General features: G+C 44.4%; 1 protein-coding gene across 1 annotated transcript; it reads left to right on the top strand.

Annotated features, from left to right (window-relative positions):
- The first annotated feature begins 1,090 nt into the window (after window positions 1-1,090).
- Window positions 1,091-21,138, top strand: RDM1 (RAD52 motif containing 1). Its single transcript, XM_049781169.1, has 8 exons — window positions 1,091-1,186; window positions 1,587-1,766; window positions 2,403-2,416; window positions 6,660-6,768; window positions 8,605-8,770; window positions 10,330-10,428; window positions 18,612-18,694; window positions 21,036-21,138. Exons 1-8 carry the CDS (start codon window positions 1,091-1,093, stop codon window positions 21,135-21,137), a joined length of 849 nt encoding a protein of 282 aa, XP_049637126.1. The 3' UTR covers window position 21,138.
- Window positions 21,139-21,561: the final 423 nt, after the last annotated feature.

Raw genomic sequence — 21,561 nt, 5'->3', positions numbered from 1 at the left:
CTGATTTTTTGTTTTGTTTTGTTTTTGTTTTTTTGGCTTTTTGAACCACACCTGGCAGCACTCGGGTTACTCCTGACTCTGTACTCAGGAATCGCTCCTGGCAGGCACAGTGGACCATCTGGGATGCCGGGATTCCAACTACCGTCCGTCCTGAATCTGATGCGTGCCAGGCAAACGCCCTAGCGCTGTCCTATCTCTCTGGCCCCAAGAACACTGATAATATTATCCTTTTCTCAGGGACTTCGGAAAATTTCACAGCTCAGATAAGGTGCTGTCCTGACACATTTTAAGACACAGATTGATCCCCTGCACCTCTTATGATCCCCTGAGCCCTGCCAGGATTGATCCCTGCAACTAAGCCAGAAGTAAGCCCATAGTATCACTGAGTGTGGCGCCCCAAAGTTTTATCTGGCCCTGACATTTTAGGATTAAATAAGAATCCTGCTTGCCTTCTCAGGCCGTTGCTCCACCAAATAGTTCCAGGGAAGCCAAGAACAGCTTTCTTGGGGGCTCCACGACCTCCCATGTTGAAAGCCACCACTTGAATCAATTCGATTCCCCTAAATTTCTGTCCTCAGCTGGCTCTCAGCTCTCCCTTGGGCAGAAGGGTGGTGGAGAGAAAAGAAAAGTATTGCTTAACGGTTGAGGCAGGACTATTAAACGACAATGACTTCTATCAGCAAACTCTCAGCCAGAGGGGCTGCATTTTCCAGGGTAGTTCCCCACATAAGGGTCAGCTGCTTTCCATTTTCCAGCTTCACCAGGTGCAGTTGTCTACCAACTACTCTAATGTCCGGGAGAAAGAGAACCCCTTTGCTTCCAAGAGTTCCTAACTCTTCCTTTCCTTAAATTCTCCCTCAGGGCTCTACAGAGGACCTTGAACTTCATAGAATTAAGGGAAGCCACAGGCCTAAGGGGCGGGGATTCCGCACAGAGACACGCCCACGATGGGTGTGACCACAACAAACCCCGCCCCCAACAGGCCCCACCTCTCGCGCGCTTTCCCTTCGAAAACAGCGCGGGAGCGTCTCGCGCAGGCGTAGTAATGCCTAAGCGGCTGGCGCGCAGGCGCAGTGACGCCGAGGAGGGCATGGCGGAAGTGGTCCCTTTCACTGTTCCCATAGAAAGTGACAAAACCTTGTTAGTGTGGGACCTAAGTCCTGGCCCCACGGCCGAAGCGTTGCATGTAAGCTGGGCTTGGAAGGGAGGGAAGGAAGAAGTAATCAGGGAAAGGTGCTCCCTCAAACCTAGATATCCTTCCTTGGCACCAAGCAGCTGGCCACCACAGTGCTTTTTGCATGCATGTCCCTGCAGCTTAGTGACCATGCAATACCCTGGGCTTGCAGAGTGCAACGTGGTGGAGAAGGTGTGTGTATGTGTGTGTGTGTGTGTGTGTGTGTGTGTGTGTGTGTGTGTGTGTGTGTGTGTGTGGTGTCTGCGGGGTGTGAGGGAGAGCAGAACTCAGATCTCTCCTTGAGCTGTGGTCTGGACATCCCACCTCCAATTTCATTGCCTTTGAATAAATGAATGAAATTAGTTTTTTTTTTCCAAATCTTTTTGGTGCGGTGACGCCTGCGGCCCCGTAGCATTCTCTCTCTGCAGTTTTCTCCCAGTTTGGACTCCTGTATGGGGTGCGCGTCTTCCCCAACGCCGCAGCGGCCCCGCCGGGTTTCTACGCCCTCGTCAAGTTTTATTCGGCGCAGGCGGCTCACAAAGCCCAACGGGCCTGCGATCAGAAGCCCCTTTTCCAGTCCTCTCCAGTGAAGGTTGGTTGGCACGCGGGGTTTTCAGGGACACGCGGGGATCGGGGTCACGCGGGGTTCTGGACCCCCTGCGAAGCGGTTCTAGGCCGGGGTACCTGAGGCTAACAGTTAGCACCTACTCTGGGTTGCAGAGTTTTCTCCCAGATCCTGGGGCAACACACAGCCAGCCAGTCAGTCCCTCCAGGGCTTTCTACTGCAGAAACGACACCGAGGATGAAGCTTTCAGAGCCCGGTTCATGGCTTGCTCTGGGGAAAGAGCTGCCTCTAGGCTTGGATGTGGCACACTTATGTATTTGACAGTCCTGTTGGCTGGAGGACTAGTGGCCACCGTGATTGCTGTCTGACACCGCTCATTCCTGATGCCCACACCCTCCAGCACCGATGCACTAAGTCTCAGAACATGCTGAATGTTTTCTTTTTTGTTTTTGTTTTTTTTTCTTGGCTGGAGGTTGCTGGGAGGTTTGCGTCCGATCCAGCAATGCTCAGGGCTTACTCTTGGTTCTACGCACAGAGATCATTCCTGGTTGTACTAAGGGAATCATATGTGGTGCCCAGGATTGAACACGGATCACCTCATGAAAGGCAAGCGCCCTACCAACTGGCCTCATTGAAATTTTTTCCCTGTCTGTGAACCCCAAGCTCCACATTTCCCAGCCCCTGAATTCCATCCCTCTCTGTGCCTCATTTTAACCCTCATACTTTTGGTATTGCCCATTTCCACTCCTCTGCTGCTAGGTCAAGTTTTGTTGGGGCGTTGCTGGGGGTGGTGGTGATGTGAGGGAGAGTAGAACCCAGGGATCTCTCATTGAGCTGTGGTCTGGACATCCCCCCATTTCAATGCCTTTGAATAAATGAATGAAATTATGTTTTTTCAAATCTTTTGCTTAAAGAACTTTCCTCCCTCCCTGCCTCCCTCCCTCCCTCCCTCCTTCCTTCCTTCCCTCCCCCTCCTCCCTTCTTTCTTCCCTCTTCCCTCCCCCTCCTCCCTCCCTTCCTCCCTCCTCCCTCCCTCCCTCCTCCTTCCCTCCTTTCCTCCCCCCTCCCCCTCCCCCTTCCTTCCTTCCTTTTTCCTTCCTTCCTTCCTTCCTTCCTTCCTTCCTTCCTTCCTTCCTTCCTTCCTTCCTTCCTTCCTTCCTTCCTTCCTTCCTTCCTTCCGTTTTTGGGCCACACTCAGCAGCACTCAGGGGGTTACTCCTGGCTAAAATTAAAAAAAAAAAAAAAAAAAAGAACTTTCAACTTTCTCTGTTGGCTTCCTGAGCTGGCTTTTTACCCCTGCTCATAATCCTTATTCTCAACCCATAGACCTTTCATTCTTGCCTTCACCTTCATCAAACCTGAGAAGGCCTCTCCTACGTGGTGACTGCAGACCGCCACCACTGCTTCAGTCTCTACTTCACCCCCTAGAATTGAGAATAAGGCTTGTTGAATACTATTTAGTTTGCTAAATAGACTATAAGCTGCGGCTAGTTTATGACCATTTCACATATTACACAGTTAGTATAGAAACATTCTCAGGCCTGAGAGATAGCACAGCATGTAGGGCACCTGGTGTTGCATGAGGCCAACTTGGGTTTGATTTCCAGCATCCCATACAGCCCCACCTTAGTGTACAACTCATCCAGGCGTGATCCCTGAATGCAGAACCAGGAGTAATTCCTGAACAACCCTGGGTGTAACCCCAGAACAACAACAACAACAAAAAAAAAACCCTACTTATTGGACAGAGTGATAATATAGCACCCCTGAGTGTAACAACAAAAAAACAAAAAAAAAAAAACCCCACTTATTGGACAGAGTGATTTTATAGCAGCAAGGGCTCTTGCCTTCTACCTGAGAAATACTGATTGTATCCCTGGAACCCCATAAAGTCTCCCTAGAAAAGAGAAGAGCCAAGAGTAAGCCCTGAGCATTGTTGAGTGTGCCTCCTTTCAAAAAATAAAAACTAAACCAAAAGCAAAAATAATAAATAAAAAACAAACCTTTTATTAGCTGTAAATAATGAGTGGTGCTTCTTTTTTCTTTCAATGGCCATTAAGATCATTTGATAGGAATGCACAAGCAACTAAGTGGCAGAGCACATGCCTTGCATTATGTCAGGCTCTGGGCACCACAGAAGAATAAAGACTAGTTTTATAAGTATGGTTTTGAGATTTTCTTAGCATAAAGTTCATTGCTTTAAATGAGATCTTAAAATTAAGAAAAGACCTAAGTCATCTATCATCTGAGGTTTCTTTTTGTTGTTGTTGTTGTTGTTTTTTTGGGGTCACACCCGGCATCGCTCAGGGGTTACTCCTGGCTCTATGCTCAGAAATCGCCCCTGGCAGGCACGGGGGACCATATGGGATGCCGGGATTCGAACCACCGTCCTGCATGAAAGACAAACGCCTTACCTCCATGCTCTCTCCGGCCCCATCTGAGAGCTTTCTTCATGGTTGCCCCAAAGAACTGTCACAAAGTTATCTAAGGTGAGAAGTGACTTTGCTAGCCAACTTTACTAGGTTCTCAGAGCCCTTCCTAAACTTTCTAGTTGCAGAAGCTGCACTCTACCCTCAGGCTAGTCTCTGGATTAGTCTCTGGCATTCAAACTTTCATCTTCATTGTTCCTTCTCAGCAGACAGCTTAAGTTGAGCAAAGTAATTTTGTTTTATTTTCTCATTCTTTTATTTATTCTCTCAATCAACAAACTATTGCTTTTATTTGTTGATAACAACTTTTCTTGGGAAAAGGATAAAAGTATGGTTTCTTTAAGAGCCTGAGCATAGGCAGGCACTGGCAGGTAGGGCGTTTGCCTTGCCCATTGCAGACTGAGATTCAATTCTTGGCATTCCATATAGTCTTCCCTGAGCCTGCCAGGAGTAATTTCTGAATGCAGAGCCAGGTGTAACCATTGAGCACTGCTGGGTGTGATTCAAAAAACAAAACTAAAAAAAAAAAATGTTTTGAGCACTATGTTGCTTATAAATCAGTAACTGAGAAAGATACACATAAAACAAATCAGTAAGGAATAGTGCTTTGATCTATAGTTGGTTTTTTTTTGTTGTTGTTGTTTTTATGTTTTTGGGTCACACCCAGCAGTGCTCAGGGGTTACTCCTGGCTGTCTGCTCAGAAATAGCTCCTGGCAGGCACAGGGGACCATATGGGACACTGGGATTTGAACCAACCACCTTTGGTCCTGGATCAGCTGCTTGCAAGGCAAACGCCGCTGTGCTATCTCTCCAGGCCCTATATTTGGTTTTTTTGTTTGTTCATTTTGGAGTCATACCTTCCAGTGTTCAGGGCTTATACTTGGTTTGGCACTCAAAATTCACTTTTTTTTTGTTTCTTTGTTTTGCTTCTTTTTTTGGGGGGGGTCACACCCAGCAGCGCTCAGGGGCCACTCTTGGCTCTACGCTCAGACATCGCTCCTGGCAGGCTCAGGGGACCATATGGGATGCCGGGATTCAAACCACCGTCCTTCTGCATGCAAGGCAAATGCCCTACCTCCATGCTATCTCTCCAGCCCCCCAAGAATCTTCTTGATAGGCTGGAAGACCATATGGATACCTGGGGATTGAAACCTGGGTCTCAGCCATATGCAAAGCAAACAACCTAACTTGCTGTACCTATATCTGCATTCCTTGTATTTGAATCTTTGAAGAATACATTCTTTGTACTGCATGCTGCCTAAAAATTGAAATCGACATTTAAGAATTAATGATGTATCCACAATAATGTATAAATTAGAATTAATATAGGGATGTTTGTTTGCATACTACAAAAAGCTGTTTGGGGCTGGAGAGATAGCACAGTGGTAAGGCGTTTAGACGTAGAAGGACGGTGGTTCTAATTCCCCAGCATCCCATAGGGTCCCCCAAGCCTCCCGGGGCGATTTCTAAGCGTAGAGCCAGGAGTAGCCCCTGGGCGCTGCTGGGTGTGACCCAAAAGTAAAAAAAAAAAGCTATTATGGGGGCTGAAGCAGTAGTGCAGCGGTAAGGCATTTGCCTTGCATGTGGCTAGACCCAGTGATGGACCTGAGGTTCCATCCCCAGCTCCCATATGGTCCCCAAGCCAGGAGTGGATTTATGAGTGCATAGGCCAGGAATCACCCCTGAGCTTCACTTGGGCGTGGCCCCAAACAACAACAACAATAACAACAACAACAAGAAGCTGTTATGAAGGTGAACAGTAATTGTTTTTGGTTGCATTTTTAACGTGTGATAGCAGTGGAAAGAAACTAAACTGTACTCTTCTAGCATGATGAATAACTCAGAGAGGGGAATGCTGTAGAATAGGTCCCACCTAATCTTAGTGGCACCCTTGTCATATCTGTCCTTCGAGTCATAGTTTCAGACAGGAGCTGCTGGATAGAATAGCGGAAACAATTTACTCTTGCTTACCCACAACCCACAATTTGCTTCCACAGGTCTTCCTAGTTAATGTTTTTACTTTTACCACCTGAGGTCAGGGAAACCTTCAGATTAATCAGAGGCTGTGGAAATGAAGCAGAGAAGTACCATGTCTTAAAACCAATAAGTACTTAACTTAGTGCTTACCATTAACTTAGTACTTAAAATGTTTATTTGATTTAAGGGCCAAAGAGATACATCAGGAATTAAGATGCTTGCCCTGCGTACCTCCAGACCCGGGTTCTATCCCCAGCACTATATATGATCCCCCAAGCACGACCAGGAGTGATCTCTAAGCACAGATCCAGAGTAAATTTTGAATACTGCTGGATAGGCCCAAGAATCAAAAATCAAACTTTATTTTTGTTATATTTGCTTTTCATAGTCACTTAATTGAAAATGTTGGGTCTACCTAAATTAGATCTCTGTGGTAAGTCATTACTATTATAAGTCTACTTGTTGTGCCTTTATTAATTTTAAATCTATTTTGTACTTTAGGTTCATCCTCAGCAGACACAAAGCAGTTCAACATCGGACACTTGCCCTAAACAGCTCCCGGTGCCAAGAATTGGCAAATTACTACTTCGGTTTCAATGGATGGTCCAAAAGGATTATCAAGGTAGGGAGTGGGGAGATAGCTCAGTGTAGTACATTCATTGTGTTCAAGGTCCTGCATTTGTTCAAGATCCTCAGTTCTGTATTACTCCCCCGTCCCTGGACCCCCTGAGGACCAATAAACCTTATAGAGCAGGGGTCTCAAACTCGCGGCTCGAGGGCGCCGTTTGTGGCCCTCCGTACAACATTTTGTGGCCCACAGCTGGCCTTTAAATATCGCAGTATTCTCGATTATTCGCTTACTGAATAATCGCAATAAAAATCACATTAGTAAGAAAAAAATTGCATTAAACATTAGCATACCCCTAGCAGTTCCATTCGGGGTATGCAAATGTTTAATGCGATGTTTTGCTATTTTTTTTTCTTACTAATGCTATTTTTTTTATCGCGAATATTCAGTAAGTGAAATCCCTCATGCGGCCCTTCCTCAACCCGACTTTGCCTCCTGCGGCCCCAGGTAAATTGAGTTTGAGACCCCTGTTATAGAGGAAAGTTCTCTTAACGAAAGTGTCTGAGCACTGGTCTGTTGTGTATGTAAATATTTCAATGGGATTATTATGTTACTGACCCTACCCTGATTGGTGATTGTGCCCTACCCTAGGGTGTGACCTGGCACTGGTCTACATCCCAGAATTAATAAAGATCTAAAAAAAAAAAGATCTCATTGTGCTGTCCATATTCAATAACACTTATATGCTATATATATGTATCTATGATGTACGTATTTGTTGTACTTCATCAGAAAGTTTTACGGAATGGTGAAATCATAGAATACTTCAATAGATAACTAGGATTACTGGGGGTTTGTTTTTATTTCTAATAAAAAAAAATAAAAATCTACATTGAGATCTTCAGAAGGACCTTTACTTTAAATTTCTGGCAGCTTGGAGCCGAGTGACATACAGTGGTAAGGCACCTTATTTGCCTATCATGCTGCTGGCCCAGGACAGACCTGGTTTGATCCCTGGTATCCTCTCTAATCCTCCCAAGCTTTCTAGGAGTGATTTCTGAGTGCAGAGCCAGGAGTAACCCCCTGAGTGCCGCATGGATGTGGCCCCAAAACAAAAAACAACAGCAAAAAAATAAAAAGTAAAATTTTGACAGCTAAGGAAAATGAAGTCATGAAATTTGCTTATACATGGATGGATATGGAGAGTATTATGCTGAGTGAAATGAGCCAGACCTAGGATAATTGCACTCATTTGTGGGATATATATAATATATATTATATATATAAAGAATATGGTAATAATACCCAAAGAGATAAATTCCAGGAGGGACTGCTCCAGAGTAGAAGCTGCCACACTAAGAAATGGGGAGGGAATTGCAGATAGATCAGATAAGGGTCCACTATGACCGTGATATTTGGAAATAATCACGCTGGAAAAGAACTGGGTGCTGAAAGGAGGTAAAGTCGTATGCCTGATACCCCCTTTGAACCATAGTATTGCAAACTTTTAGTGCCTAAAAGGAAAAGAGGAGGAGGGGGGAAGAGAGAAGAGAGAGGGAGAGAGAAGAGAAGAGAGAGAGGGAGAGAGGAAAAGAGAAGGTGGGAGGGGGAGAGAGAAACATACATATATGTATATGTGAATATACATATATACATATATATATATATATATATAGAGAGAGAGAGAGAGAGAGAGAGAGAGAGAGAGAGAGAGAAGAGAAATGTTTATCGTAGAGGCAGGCTGAGGGAGGTAGGAGGGGAAGTGGGGCTATTGGAGGTGGGAAATGTCCCTGGTGAAAGGTATTGGATACTGAAACTCAGTCATGAGCACCATTGTAACTGTCTCCCATGGTGATTCAATTAAAATTATTAATGAAACACTCCTAACAGCTTCAGGATCTTTCTGGCCTTGAAGAAAGGGAAAATGAGGAGACTGTGGCGCCACTTCAGAAGCAAAGGGTGAAATTCTTCTGTGCCCTAGAGGTGGTGTTGCCATCCTTTGATTGCAAGAGCCCTGGGGTTGGCATTGCTGAGGAGACTTTGGATGAACTGGAAGGTTTGTTTGGGGACTGGACTAGGAACATCCAGTCTCTATTTTTCTCTCTCTTCCTCTTTATCTCTTTTGCTCTCACTCTCTCTTCCCCATCACCTGCTTCCTTTCCTCTTTCTCTTTCTCTCTTTTCCAGATACATTAGAAACAACCCTTTTCTTGCCAAGCTGCTACACCTTGGCAGGTGTTTTATGATTGTTGGTTTTAATAATATAGTTTCTTTTTTTTTTTTTTTTTGGTTTTTTTTTTGGGGGGCCACACCCGGTGGTGCTCAGGGGTTACTCCTGGCTGTCTGCTCAGAAATAGCTCCTGGCAAGGCAACGGGGGACCATATGGGACAAGGGATTTGAACCCAACCACCTTTGGTCCTGGATCGGCTGCTTGCAAGGCAAACACCGCTGTGCTATCTCTCTGGGCCCAATAATATAGTTTCTTTTTTTTTTTTTTTTTTTTTTTGGTTTTTTGGGCCACACCCTGTGACGCTCAGGGGTTACTCCTGGCTATGCGCTCAGAAGTTGCTCCTGGCTTCTTGGGGGACCATATGGGAGCCGGGGGATCGAACCGCGGTCCGTCCTAGGCTCGCGCAGGCAAGGCAGGCACCTTACCTCCAGCGCCACCGCCCGGCCCATAATATAGTTTCTTAATTTCTACGTAATATCCAAGAGAACCTTTAACTTTACAGTTTTAGAGATGTCTTCCTGTCAAGATACTTAGGAGTTAGGGAGGGGAATACTGTTTTTCCCATATGGGGTTTAATGATCTGCTCCATTAATTTTTTCTTTTGGTTTTTGGGCCACACCCACGGCACTCAGGGGTTACTCTTGGCAGGCTCAGGGGACATATGGTATGTCAGGGAATCGAACCCAGGTCTGTCCCAGGTCAGCGTTGTGTGCAAGGCAAACACCCTACCACTATGCTCTGACCCCGACCTGCTTCATTCTAAAATAGTCTTTCAAATACAGATCACATGTGAGATCTCAGTCATCCCAGAAAAATCTTCATCTAATTATTTAAATAAACTTGTATAAATTTAGGGGTGTTTTTACTTACTAGAAAGAAGGACTTGAAATGAAAGAGATAAGTATATGTACCCAGACAAACTATTCCTATGGATAGGTTTTTTTTTTCCTAGAATCTATGGCACTTAGGTTTTGAGTATTAAATTAAAGGTAGGGCTACTAGTGAAAGGACTGGACCAGATTCTGGTTAGGTGATGTTTAGGGAGAGACCAGATTATCTTTGCTACCAAAAAACCTTTCTCAAGATAGGCATCTAGGCTCAACTTGTTCATTTGATACATATATCAAATACACACACACACACACACACATACACACACACACAACACACACACACACACACACACACTGGCACTGTAACATCTGTCATCAGACAGCAGACATGTACCATAACAGCTCTAACAGGACTATACCTACCACAGAGCTAATGAGACATAGCCTTGTGTGGTGCTTTCCCTTACTTATGGTGTGCTTCTCTATTTAGACTTAATAAAAATCAGTGATGCAGATTGGCATTGTAATTTCCTTTGTTTTGGTTGGTTTTAGGGCCATTATCATTCCTTATGAAAAGGAAGACAGCCCAGAAGTTTGCTATTCAGAAGGCTGTGTCGGATGCATTTCAGAAACTGTTCATTGTGGTTTTAGGTAAGACTTTCCTGACTGTACTTGAAGTTCTGCAGTTTACTTATCTGAAGAGCAAATAATTTGATTTTGAAAAATTAATGAGGGGGCTGGAGCAATAGCACAATGGTAAGGTATTTGCACACAGCCAAATACAGGATGGACCCTGGTTCGAATTCCAGCTTCCCATATGGTCCCCCCGTGCCTGCCAGGAGCAACTTCTGAGTGCAGAGCCTAACTCCTGAGTGCTGCTGGGTGTAACCCAAAAACCAAAAAAAAAAAAGAAAGAAAAATTAATGATACAAAAATGATGAAAATCTAGGGGCCAGAGCAGTGGCGCACAAACAGTAAGGCATCTGCCTTGCATGCACTAACTAGGATGAACCATAATTCAATCCCCCTGGCTTCCCATATGGTCCCCAAGCCAGGAGCGATTTCAGAGTGCATAGCCAGGAGTGACCCCTGAGCATCACTGGGTGTGGCCCTAAAACAAAAACAAACAAACAAAAAATACAATACTTTCCTGAAAAGTAAGGTTAGTAATTTAGCTTTTTTTTTTTTTGGTCACACCTGGCAGCGCTCAGGGGTTACTCCTGGCTTTATGCTCAGAAATCACTCCTGGCAGGCTTGGGAGACCATATGGGACACTGGGATTCGAACCGATGACCTTCTGCATGAAAGGCAAACGCCTTACCTCCATGCTATCTCACCGGCCCCATAGCTTTCCATTTTTATTAACATTTCAATGTTTAATAATGGAAACAATTTGTTATTCTAGAAGTGATTTTAGGAAAGATAAAACTTCCCTATAAAAATAAACTTAAAACTCATCAAAATGTTAAGTATTATAACATTTTTACTTCTGTGATTTAAAATGCTCCTCTGCAATACAACAACTCCATTTAGCATTGCTCTTGTACCATCACATATTGAAAATAGTATTACAAATAGCTTAGTTTAATTTGATGCAAGAATTTGTGCAATGATTAAAAAAAATCTTTGCCCTTTGTGGCCTTTCTTCTTTTGAGATCGCCCCTGGCAGGCCCGGGGGACCATATGGGATGCCGGGATTTGAACCACCAACCTTCTACATGCAAGGCAAATGCCTTATCTCCATGCTATCTCTCCAGCCCTTTTTTTTTTTTTTTAGATTTTTTTTTGGTGGCCCTTTCTTCTTTTATTTTTAAATTTTTTTTTGTTTGTTTTTGGGCCACACCCGGTGACACTCAGGGGTTACTCCTGGCTATGACTCAGGAGTCGATCCTGGCTTGGGGGACCATATGGGATGCCGGGGGATGGAACCACGGTCCGTCCTAGGCTAGCATTGGCAAGGCAGACACCTTACCTCTAGCGCCACCGCGCCGGCCCCAACTTTCTTCTTTTACACACTAAAAAAAATGCTGCTGTTGGGGCTGGAGCGGTAGCACAAGCAGTAAGATGTCTGCCTTACGCGCGCTAGCCTAGAATGGATCTCTGTTTGATCCCCCAATGTCCCATATGGTCCCCCAACCCAGGAGCGATTTCTGAGTGCATAGCCAGGAGTAATCCCTGCGGCATAAGACTATCAGGGAGAGAACAACACTGTTGAAAGAAACAAAACTGACCATTTCAAGACAGTCAAGTTTTCCAAATTGCAGCCTGCAATACACATGATGACGACTGAGGTTCTAGGCAATGCAGATGAGGAAGCCCATTTGAGAAAATCTACTTCAAATAAAAGAGAAAAAAATTCACAGATACCCATCAGCAACTATTTTAGGTCTAATAGTGTCTTTTTTTTTGTTTGTTTGTTTGTTTTGTTTTGTTTTTTTGGGCCACACCTGGCGGTGCTCAGGGGTTACTCCTGGCTGTCTGCTCAGAAATAGCTCCTGGCAGGCACGGGGGGACCATATGGGACACCGGGATTCGAACCAACCACCTTTGGTTCTGGATTGGCTGCTTGCAAGGCAAACGCCGCTGTGCTATCTCTCCGGGCCCTCTAATAGTGTCTTAATCTGAGAAACAAATGCTTCACAAAATCTAAATTTACCAGTTTGGATAATTAAGAGACCAGGTGGTTGCTAACAGTATACTCAAATCCAAGCAATAGCCTAAATAGTAAAACAGGTATATTTAAAATAAAATAACAAAACACCACAAAGGTATTCCCTGAACAATAACGTGTTGGATGACAATGTCACTTAAAAAAATCCATCAATATACTAAACTATTACATGCAAAATGAAACAAGATGTGCCACACATATCTCAGAGTTAGCTCTACTTCGTTTTATTCTATCCTTCCGTGAGCAGCTCGGAAAGAGGTGATTGTCTCCTCGAGGGGTGGCACTGAAGAATCAACCCTTTCCTCTGCCTCCAACAGGGCAGGGTAGTTCTCCACATATGAAAAGAAATATGTAAGGCACAGCTCACTTCAGAGGCAAAGAACTGAAGCTCCTTGGAATTTCAAAAGGAATCCATTAGGTATCACAAAGTGTAATAGTTCCTTGGGAATTTATTTAAAAAGAAAGCAAAGTAGAGGCCAGAGAGATAGCATGGAGGTAGGGTGTTTGCCCTGCATGCAAGAAGGACGGTGGTTTGAATCCTGGCATCCCATATGGTCCCCCCATGCTTGCCCAGGAGTGATTTCTGAGCAGATAGCCAGGAGTAACCCCTGAGCACCGCCTGGTGGCCCCAAACTTCCCTACTCCCCCCGCCCCCCCCCCAAAAGGCAAAGTCAAAATCCTAAACTAAAAAACAGATGTTGAGGCCCCTAGGAACCATAGGCCTCTTTGGTCGAAACTGAGTCAGCGTAGAACAGGGCTGAAGCAGGAGGGATCTATTGCACGTGCTTTACTTTCGTTGATGGAGCTGGTTTCTTTATTCAAGCCCATCTGACAGAAACCCTCAGAGTGGTCTGCTGGGGATAGATTTCACACCCTGCCTGATGTCCTCTTACACTCATGTGGTCCTTTGGAACTGAGGATCTGAGTGTGGGGAACCAGTTGCTCATGTCACTGCTCTAAGAAAAAGAATCAGGGGTGGGAAGAGAGCGATTTTCTCCAAATATGCTGCTGAGGGAAGGGGGCACAAAGGGAAGCCTGAGTAGTAATTTAGTTTTTCTTATGGGCAATATTCTAAAAGTAAATGTAAAATGTTAAAATTATACCTAAAAGTTGCAAAGCAAAAATATATTAACTATTGTTACTATTTCCCTACTGAAAAGAAAAAAATATTTTTTGTTTGTTTTTGGTTTTTGGGTCCACACCGGCAATGCTCAGGGATTACTCCTGGCTCTGTGCTCAGAAGTCATTCCTGGCAGGCTCAGGGGACCATATGGGATGCTGGGATTCGAACCACTGACCTTCTGCATGCAAGACAAACACCTTGCTATCTGTTCTATCTCGCTGGCCCTGAAAAGAAAATTTCATTCAATTCAACTACAAAGGTTTTGAAATCGATTTAGAGTTTGTTTCTGGCATAAACATATTGAGTATTTGTGATTCTATGTAATGATCAGCTTTTTTTTTTTTTTTTAAATCTTTTGTTTTGTTTTGTTTTGTTTTGTTGGAATCACATCCATCAGTGCTTAGTACTTTCTCCTGACTGCAATCCTTGTGGGCTTGTGTTGCAAGTCAGACCCTGAAGAGGTTGACTGATGGAGGGATGGAGGATGAGGCCTTTCTCTTCCAGCTCGGAGCACGCGTCTGCCATCCTGTCTAGCCTGCCACCCTGTGTAGCTGACGGTTCTGAGGTGAAACGGCGGGTAAACAGCTCGCAGACAGTCAGGCTCGTGGAAATATTCGCTTTATTCGGTGTACAAGACTGAAGTCCAAAGACTCAGCCTCAGTTCCAGCCAAAAAGCCTCGGCCTTCCACAGACCCTTGTTTTTATCCCCCAGAGTCAGGTACCACCCAATGGTGGGATCAGATACCAACCAATGGTGGAAGCAGAATCAGGTACTACCCTAGGGTGGGGGCAGAATGCCAGGTCACACCCTAGGGTAGGGCACAATCACCAATCAGTTTAGGGTGAGTAACATAGTAATCCCCTAAAATATTTACATACACAACAGGCTTGGAGAACCAATTAGGATGTATGGGATCAAATCCAGGTTAGCCACATGCAAGGCAAGCATCCTACCTACAGTACTATGGCTCCAGATCCTGTTTTGTTTTTTAATTTTTAAATTTATATTGTTGTTTATCCAAACTATTTTGTCTTTAAAAAAAAATTTTTTTTTGTGGTTTTTGGGTCACACCCAGCAGTGCTCAGGGGGTTTTCCTGGCTCCGTGCTCAGAAATTGCTCCTGGTAAGCACCGGGTACCATATGGGACGCCGGGATTCGAACCCATGACCTTCTGCATGAAAGGTAAACACCTTACCTCCATGCTATCTCTCCAGCCCCTTGTTTTGTTTTTGTTTTTGTTTTTGAGTCACATCCAGCAGGGCTCAGGGGTTACTCCTGGCTCTACACTCAGAAATTGCTCCTGGCAGGCTCAGGCTTGGGGGACCATATGGGATGCCAGGATTTGAACCACCATTCTTCTGCTTGCAAGGCAAACTTCCTACCTTCATGCTATCTCTCCAGCCCTGAAAAATAATTTTTAATTGGATCAATTGTTGCAAAGTTGTTCATGATTGCGTTTCAGTCATACAATGTCCAATGCCCATCTCTTCACCAGTGTATACTTCTCCCCATCAATGTCCCCCAGCCTTCCAGACACTTTTCTTCTCTCTTTCCACCCCTTCTCATTCTCTCCCCCGACTTTTTTCCTTTTAGGCTCTGTGATTTGCAATACTATTACTGAAAGGGTATTGTGCCCATCACTTTACCTCTTTTCAGCACCCATTTCTTGTCAAAATGACAATTTCCAACTATTATTGTCACAGTGGATCCTTGTCTGTTCTAATTGCACTCCCCTATCCACTCGCCTCCCTTGTGGTAAGCTTCCTACCATGGACCAATTCTCCTGATCCTTGCTTCTATTACCTTTATGGATTATTCTCATACTATGCTTTTTTTTTTATTTCACATATGTATGCAGCCATTCAATGTCTGTCCTCCCTCTGACTCATTTTGCTTAGTTTAATACTTTACATATATAGATCCCTGTATAAAGCAAATTTTATGGCTTCATTTTTTCCTAACAGCTGTGTAGTATTCCTTACTGTCGATGTACCAGTTTATTTATTCATCTGTTCTTGGGCACTTGGTTTGTTTCCAGATCTGGTTATTGTGACTAGTGCTGCAAAGAACATTAGGAGTGCAGATACCTTTTCTGCATCTGATTTTGGGCTCCTAGGGTATGTATATACTACTACCTAGGAGCAGTATTCCTGGGTTGAATGGAAGTTCTAGTTGTTTTTTTTTTTTGGTTGTTTTTTTTTGTTTTTTGGGCCACACCCGGTGACGCTCAGGGGTTACTCCTGGCTATGCGCTCAGAAGTCGCTCCTGGCTTGGGGGACCATATGGGACGCCGGGGGATCGAACCGCGGTCCGTCTCCTAGGCTAGCGCAGGTAAGGCAGGCACCTTACCTCGAGCGCCACCGCCCGGCCCCTAGTTGTTTTTTTTTTTTAAGGAATGTCCATATTGTTTTTCCAAAAGGTTGAACCAGTCAGCATTCCTACCAACAGTGAATGAGAGCCCCTTTCTCTCCATGTACATGCACTGGTTGTTGTTCTTGATGTGTGCCAGTCTCTGCTGTGTGAGACTTTGTTGTGTGGTATCTTATTGCATCTCCCTGATGATTAAAAATCTGGAATTTTTTTGTTTGTTTGTTTTTTTTGTTTTTGTTTTTGGGTCACACCCGGCGGTGCTCAGGGGTTACTCCTGGCTGTCTGCTCAGAAATAGCTCCTAGCAGGCACTGGGGACCATATGGGACACTGGGATTCGAACCAACCACCTTTGGTCCTGGATTGGCTGCTTGCAAGGCAAACACCGCTGTGCTATCTCTCCGGGCCCAAAATCTGGAATATTTTTATGCATCTTTTGTTGACTCTTTTTTTTTTACTAGTTGTTATGCCAGGAAGATAGCTCAGAGGTTAATGCATATGCCTTGAGTATGGAAGGCTGCAGTTTAATTCACAGCACTACATGGTATACTAAGCATCAGCAGCAGCAACCCCTGAGCACCTAGATTGGGAACAGACCCTGAATACTGCTAGGTATGACTTCAAATGGAAACTAATAGTGGTCATACTACTGAAGATATTTTTTATTGTGTTCTCTATGGAATTTTATATTAATATTACAAACTGTGCCCAAAGGAAATGGTATAATTAGTAGAGAATCCACAAACAGAATTGCTCCCCCTTGCTTCATAGCCCTGCAATCTTAGAGACGGAATTTTTATGGGGAGTCACATCCATTAATCTCCAGGGATATTTATGGTTCTGCATTCAGGGAACACTCCTGGCAGTGCTCAGGGGACCATATGGGATGCTGGAGATTGAACCCAGTTCATCTGCATGCAAGGCTAATGTCCTACCTGCCATACTATCTTCTCTGGCCCAGAGACAGAAATTCTAAATTATCAGAGACCTTTTTTACTTGGATGAGTGTATCCCAGGTTGGCCTTCCAGTCTGAGCAACTTTTCTCTAAAATTTGATTTATTTGGCCATCTGACAAAATTTCTGTCAACTGTCAACTCTGAGCTTTAAGAACCAATGGGGGTGGGTGGGTGGAGCAGTGGTGCAAATGGTAAGGCGTCTGCCTTGCCCCGGTTAGCCTAGGACGGACCATGCTTCTATCCCCCAGCATGTCACATGGTCCCCCAAGCCAGGATTAATTTCTGAGCACATAGCCAGGAGTAACCCCTGAGCATCACCAGGTGTGCCACCCCCCCCCCCAAAAAAAAAAAACAATGAGGGGGCAGAAAGATAGCATAGCAGTAGGGTGTTTGCCTTGCATGTAGCCATATGGTCCCAGAAGCCTGCCAGGAGTGATTTATGAGTGTAGAGCCAGAAGTAACCCCTGAGCGCTGCTGGATTCAAACAATCAAACAAAAAGAACGAATGGGGGATTGTCAAGAGAAATAGTACCTCAGAGTAGGGTGTTTGCCTTGCATACTACTGATCCAGGTTCAATGACCAGCATTCCATATGGTCCCCATAGCCATCCAGGAGTAATTCCAGAGTGCAAAGCTAGGAATAACCTCTGAGTACCACTGTGCATAGCCCCAAAATAAACAAAAAAGAAACCAATGGGGGACTCAGGAAGATAGTACAGGAGTTAAGACATTTGCCTTGCCCGGAGAGATAGCACAGCTGTGTTTGCCTTGCAAACAGCCAATCCAGGACCTAAGGTGGTTGGTTCGAATCCCGGTGTCCCATATGGTCCCCCCGTGCCTGCCAGGAGTAACCCCTGAGCACCGCCGGGTGTGACCCAAAAACCAAAAAAAAAAAAAAAGTTTGGGCCTGGAGAGATAGCACAGCGGCGTTTGCCATGCAAGCAGCCGATCCAGGACCAAAGGTGGTTGGTTCGAATCCCGGTGTCCCATATGGTCCCCCGTGCCTGCCAGGAGCTATTTCTGAGCAGACAGCCAGGAGTAACCCGTGAGCACCGCTGGGTGTGACCCAAAAACCAAAAAAAAAAAAAAAAGACATTTGACTTGCACATAGCAGATTTCTGTTCTGTCCATGGTACTACAGATGGTCCCTGCCAGCACCACCAGGAACACAGAGCTAGGAATAGCCCCAGAGCACCATAGGGTAAGACTTCAAAATCCAAAATATAAATAAATAAAATAATCAGTGAGAGAGAGAGAGAGAGAGCAGAGAGAGAGGGAGAGAGAGGGAGGGAGGAGAGAGAGAGAGGAGAGAGGGAGAGAGAGAAGAGAGAGAGAGAGAGAGAGAGAGAGAGAGAGAGAGAGAGAGAGAGAGAGAGAGAAGAGAGAGAGAGAGAGAGAGATCAACAGACTGAGTACATTCTTTTTTATTCAAGTCCAGTCCTGGTTCAGCACTGCATTGCTCGGAGTAACTCTCAAGTACTAATGGGTCATAATCTATGAGTACTATTGGGTATGTCCCCAAGCAAAGAAATAAAAAGAGCCAAACTAAATGTCTTCACTGAAAAGGGAAGTGTTAGTACTTTAAAAAGTAAAATTATTGGAGTTATGAAGCAAGTATGCATTGCTTTATAAGTATCATTGTCTACTACCATTATAGACAGAAAATTTTAAACAAAGAATAATTTTGAATTAACTCTTGTTAACTTTATTTCAGAAAGTGGTAAAATAGCTGTGGAGTATAGGCCTTCTGAAGAACTCACCGATGCCAGAACCGAAGAACTACCTGATTTAATTCAAGTATGTGAAGAGAAATTTCAGATTATATACCCAACATGGCCAAAATTCAAAACAAGGAGCAAATTTTAGAAGTCCTTGGCATGTATAGTCAATCCTATAATCTTCAGGGAAAAAATTAGAAAACTTTAAAACTGTACTTGAGGGAATTTCTAAAAATTTTCTGAATTCATAGCCCTTGACTCTAAACCCTTATTTGAAATTTGGAGAGTTCTACAGGCCACCTGAGCTCTGTAGGAGAAATACTTTTTTGAACTCCCCTCAAACAGAATTATAGAGATTTGAGGCTTTTTTTTTTTTTTTTTTGGTTTTTGGTTTTTGGGCCACACCCGGCGGTGCTCAGGGGTTACTCCTGGCTGTCTGCTCAGAAATAGCTCCTGGCAGGCACAGGGGACCATATGGGACACCAGGATTTGAACCAACCACCTTTGGTCCTGGATCGGCTGTTTGCAAGGCAAACGTTGCTGTGCTATCTCTTCGGGCCCGAGATTTGAGGCTTTTTATATGATTGTGTTACAGCTTTTGAAAAGTTGTGTCTTTCAAATAAGATATGATTTCCGGAGCTCAGCATCTCATATATATCTTATGTGAAATATTTTGTGGAAGAACTTTTCTGTGAAACAATGGCATAATGCCCCAAATTAGGAATTAATTTGCTAAAATAAGTTCCAAAACAAAATATGCACTACATAGGATGCTTAAAAGTGTTTATTTATGTGGTGGGGGATGGAGTGGAGCGAAATGTGTTTCATGTCATTGAAAACTAATTTAGAGCTAGATTTTTTTTTTTATTATCTCAAAGTTGCGAAACTTGTTTTCAAAGCAGGGGAGGGAAAAACAGGGAAAGAAAAGGTGGTTGCATTCTGCATTTTGAAAATATATTTTTCCTTTGCAAAATAATTTTTATTTGTGGGGGAGGAAATGTCGGGTTATATTTGGCAGTTCTCAGGAACTACCCATGGTTCTGTGTTATAATCACTTCTTGTAGTGCTCAGGAGACCAGATTATGCTGGAATCAAATTTAGACCTTTTGTATGCAAAGCATGTGCTCAATCATTTGAACTCTATAGTCTCTAAAAATAATAATTTTTGAAAATTCAGTTTAAATACAACCAATTAAGAAAACTTTAAACACCTAAACTTGAATCTTTTTTTTTGTTTTGTTTTTTGGGCCACACCTGGCGGTGCTCAGGGGTTACTCCTGGCTGTCTGCTCAGAAATAGCTCCTGGCAGGCACGGGGGACCATATGGGACACCGGGATTCGAACCAACCACCTTTGGTCCTGGATCGGCTGCCTGCAAGGCAAACGCCGCTGTGCTATCTCTCCAGGCCCCTAAACTTGAATCTTAACAAGTCTAATTTTGAGGCATGAGAGATAAGCCCAATGGGCTGGATTACATAATTTGCATGCAGAAGGCCTGGGTTTGATACCTGCCATTTCATGACCTCCTGAGCACTGCCATGTTTTGGGGGTATGGCCCCAAAACAAATCGATGAAATTCCATCTTACTATGTAGGAAATGTGAGAAGGAATTTAGTACTAATGCCAAAGAGTTAAAAAAAAAATCACCACCTAATATCTCCATCCCTAAATGAGGCCAATTATTAGAATCAAATCCACTTAACATCTTTACTCAACTGGACACTAGGATGAAGTCCCTTCTCATGGAATTTATATTTTAGAAGTGTGGGAGATAAAAAAAAAAAAAAAAAAACACGTAAATAGGTTTTTGTTTGTTTGTTTGGGGGCCACAGCTAGTGGTGCCAAGGGGTTGCACCTGGCTTTGTACTTAGAACTATCACTGAAGGTAGGCTCGTGGGTCTGTAGGGGAAGCCTGGGATCGAGTAGGGTCTGCCACATGCAGGGCAAATGCCTAAGGTATTGCCCTGGCCCCATATCTACAATAGTTTTATAATAAAAGATTGTGAAGGAATTCAAGTGGGTGCTAGTTAATATTTCAAGAATATTGGTTCCACCTGACTTTAATATCCTACGTAGTTTCTCTACATGTAAAGGACAACCCTCTAGAGAGTGACTTGCTACTTTTTCTAATTTAAATGTTGGCCCAAAGGCGAGTGTAGGGGGAGTTTTCCCAGGCCCATTTCAAGGGCTGGCTGTTTACTTAAGATGTTCTCCCAGAATACATCGTTCAGGTCTCCAAAGCCCTCCTCCAGGAAATTTTTGGGTCTGTGACTCAGTGCTAGCCTCTATCTAAGAGTGTGATGAGTTACCAATCAGAGATGCTAAGAGTTTCAAGGGAACGGCCAGCTTTTTGAACAGCCGTCAATGTGTGCCTCCCCCACTCCCACACCCACCCTAACTCGTGGTCGCTCATTTTGCAGGTCAGCTACGTTTCTTGGAAGCAGGATGGCCAAGGGGAGGAAGAATGTCTCTCGGATTTCAGTTATGAGGAGGAAGCATTAAGACTGCCACAAGTGGACTAGTACTGCTGAGTACCTCATGATGTCAGGCCCCGGTTCCCCAAGGACGCACCATTTCTTCACTCCCATAACCCTAGTCTGCAGTTACAGCCGTTTTTGCTATGATGGGGGAAAAGTGTGCCTGAATTGAAATCTTTGGTGCTTTAGCAGGGAGAAAGAAAGTTTAGGTCCCATTGTTTCTGGGGGGAAGGATTCGGCAGAGCCAAGTTGATCTTGGCCGGACCCTAATAAAGGCGTCATAAACGTGCTGCGGCAGGAGCATGCGCAGTTGCTGAGGCGCGCGGTTACCAAGTGCGCCTGCGCGTGGTTACTAAGTGCTAGTGGATGCCCGCAGTGGGGGGCTGCCATAACGGCTGGGCTCCCCTCAGGACACCGGCGCCCTATTGGCCTGAGTGGCAGCACCCTGGAGCCTCCATACTTCATGTCC

Source organism: Suncus etruscus, chromosome 1 (genome assembly GCF_024139225.1).
Source record: "Suncus etruscus isolate mSunEtr1 chromosome 1, mSunEtr1.pri.cur, whole genome shotgun sequence".
NCBI lineage: Eukaryota > Metazoa > Chordata > Mammalia > Eulipotyphla > Soricidae > Suncus > Suncus etruscus.
Note: the sequence above shows the minus strand (reverse complement) of the source record. Positions and strands in the feature narration are given on the sequence as shown.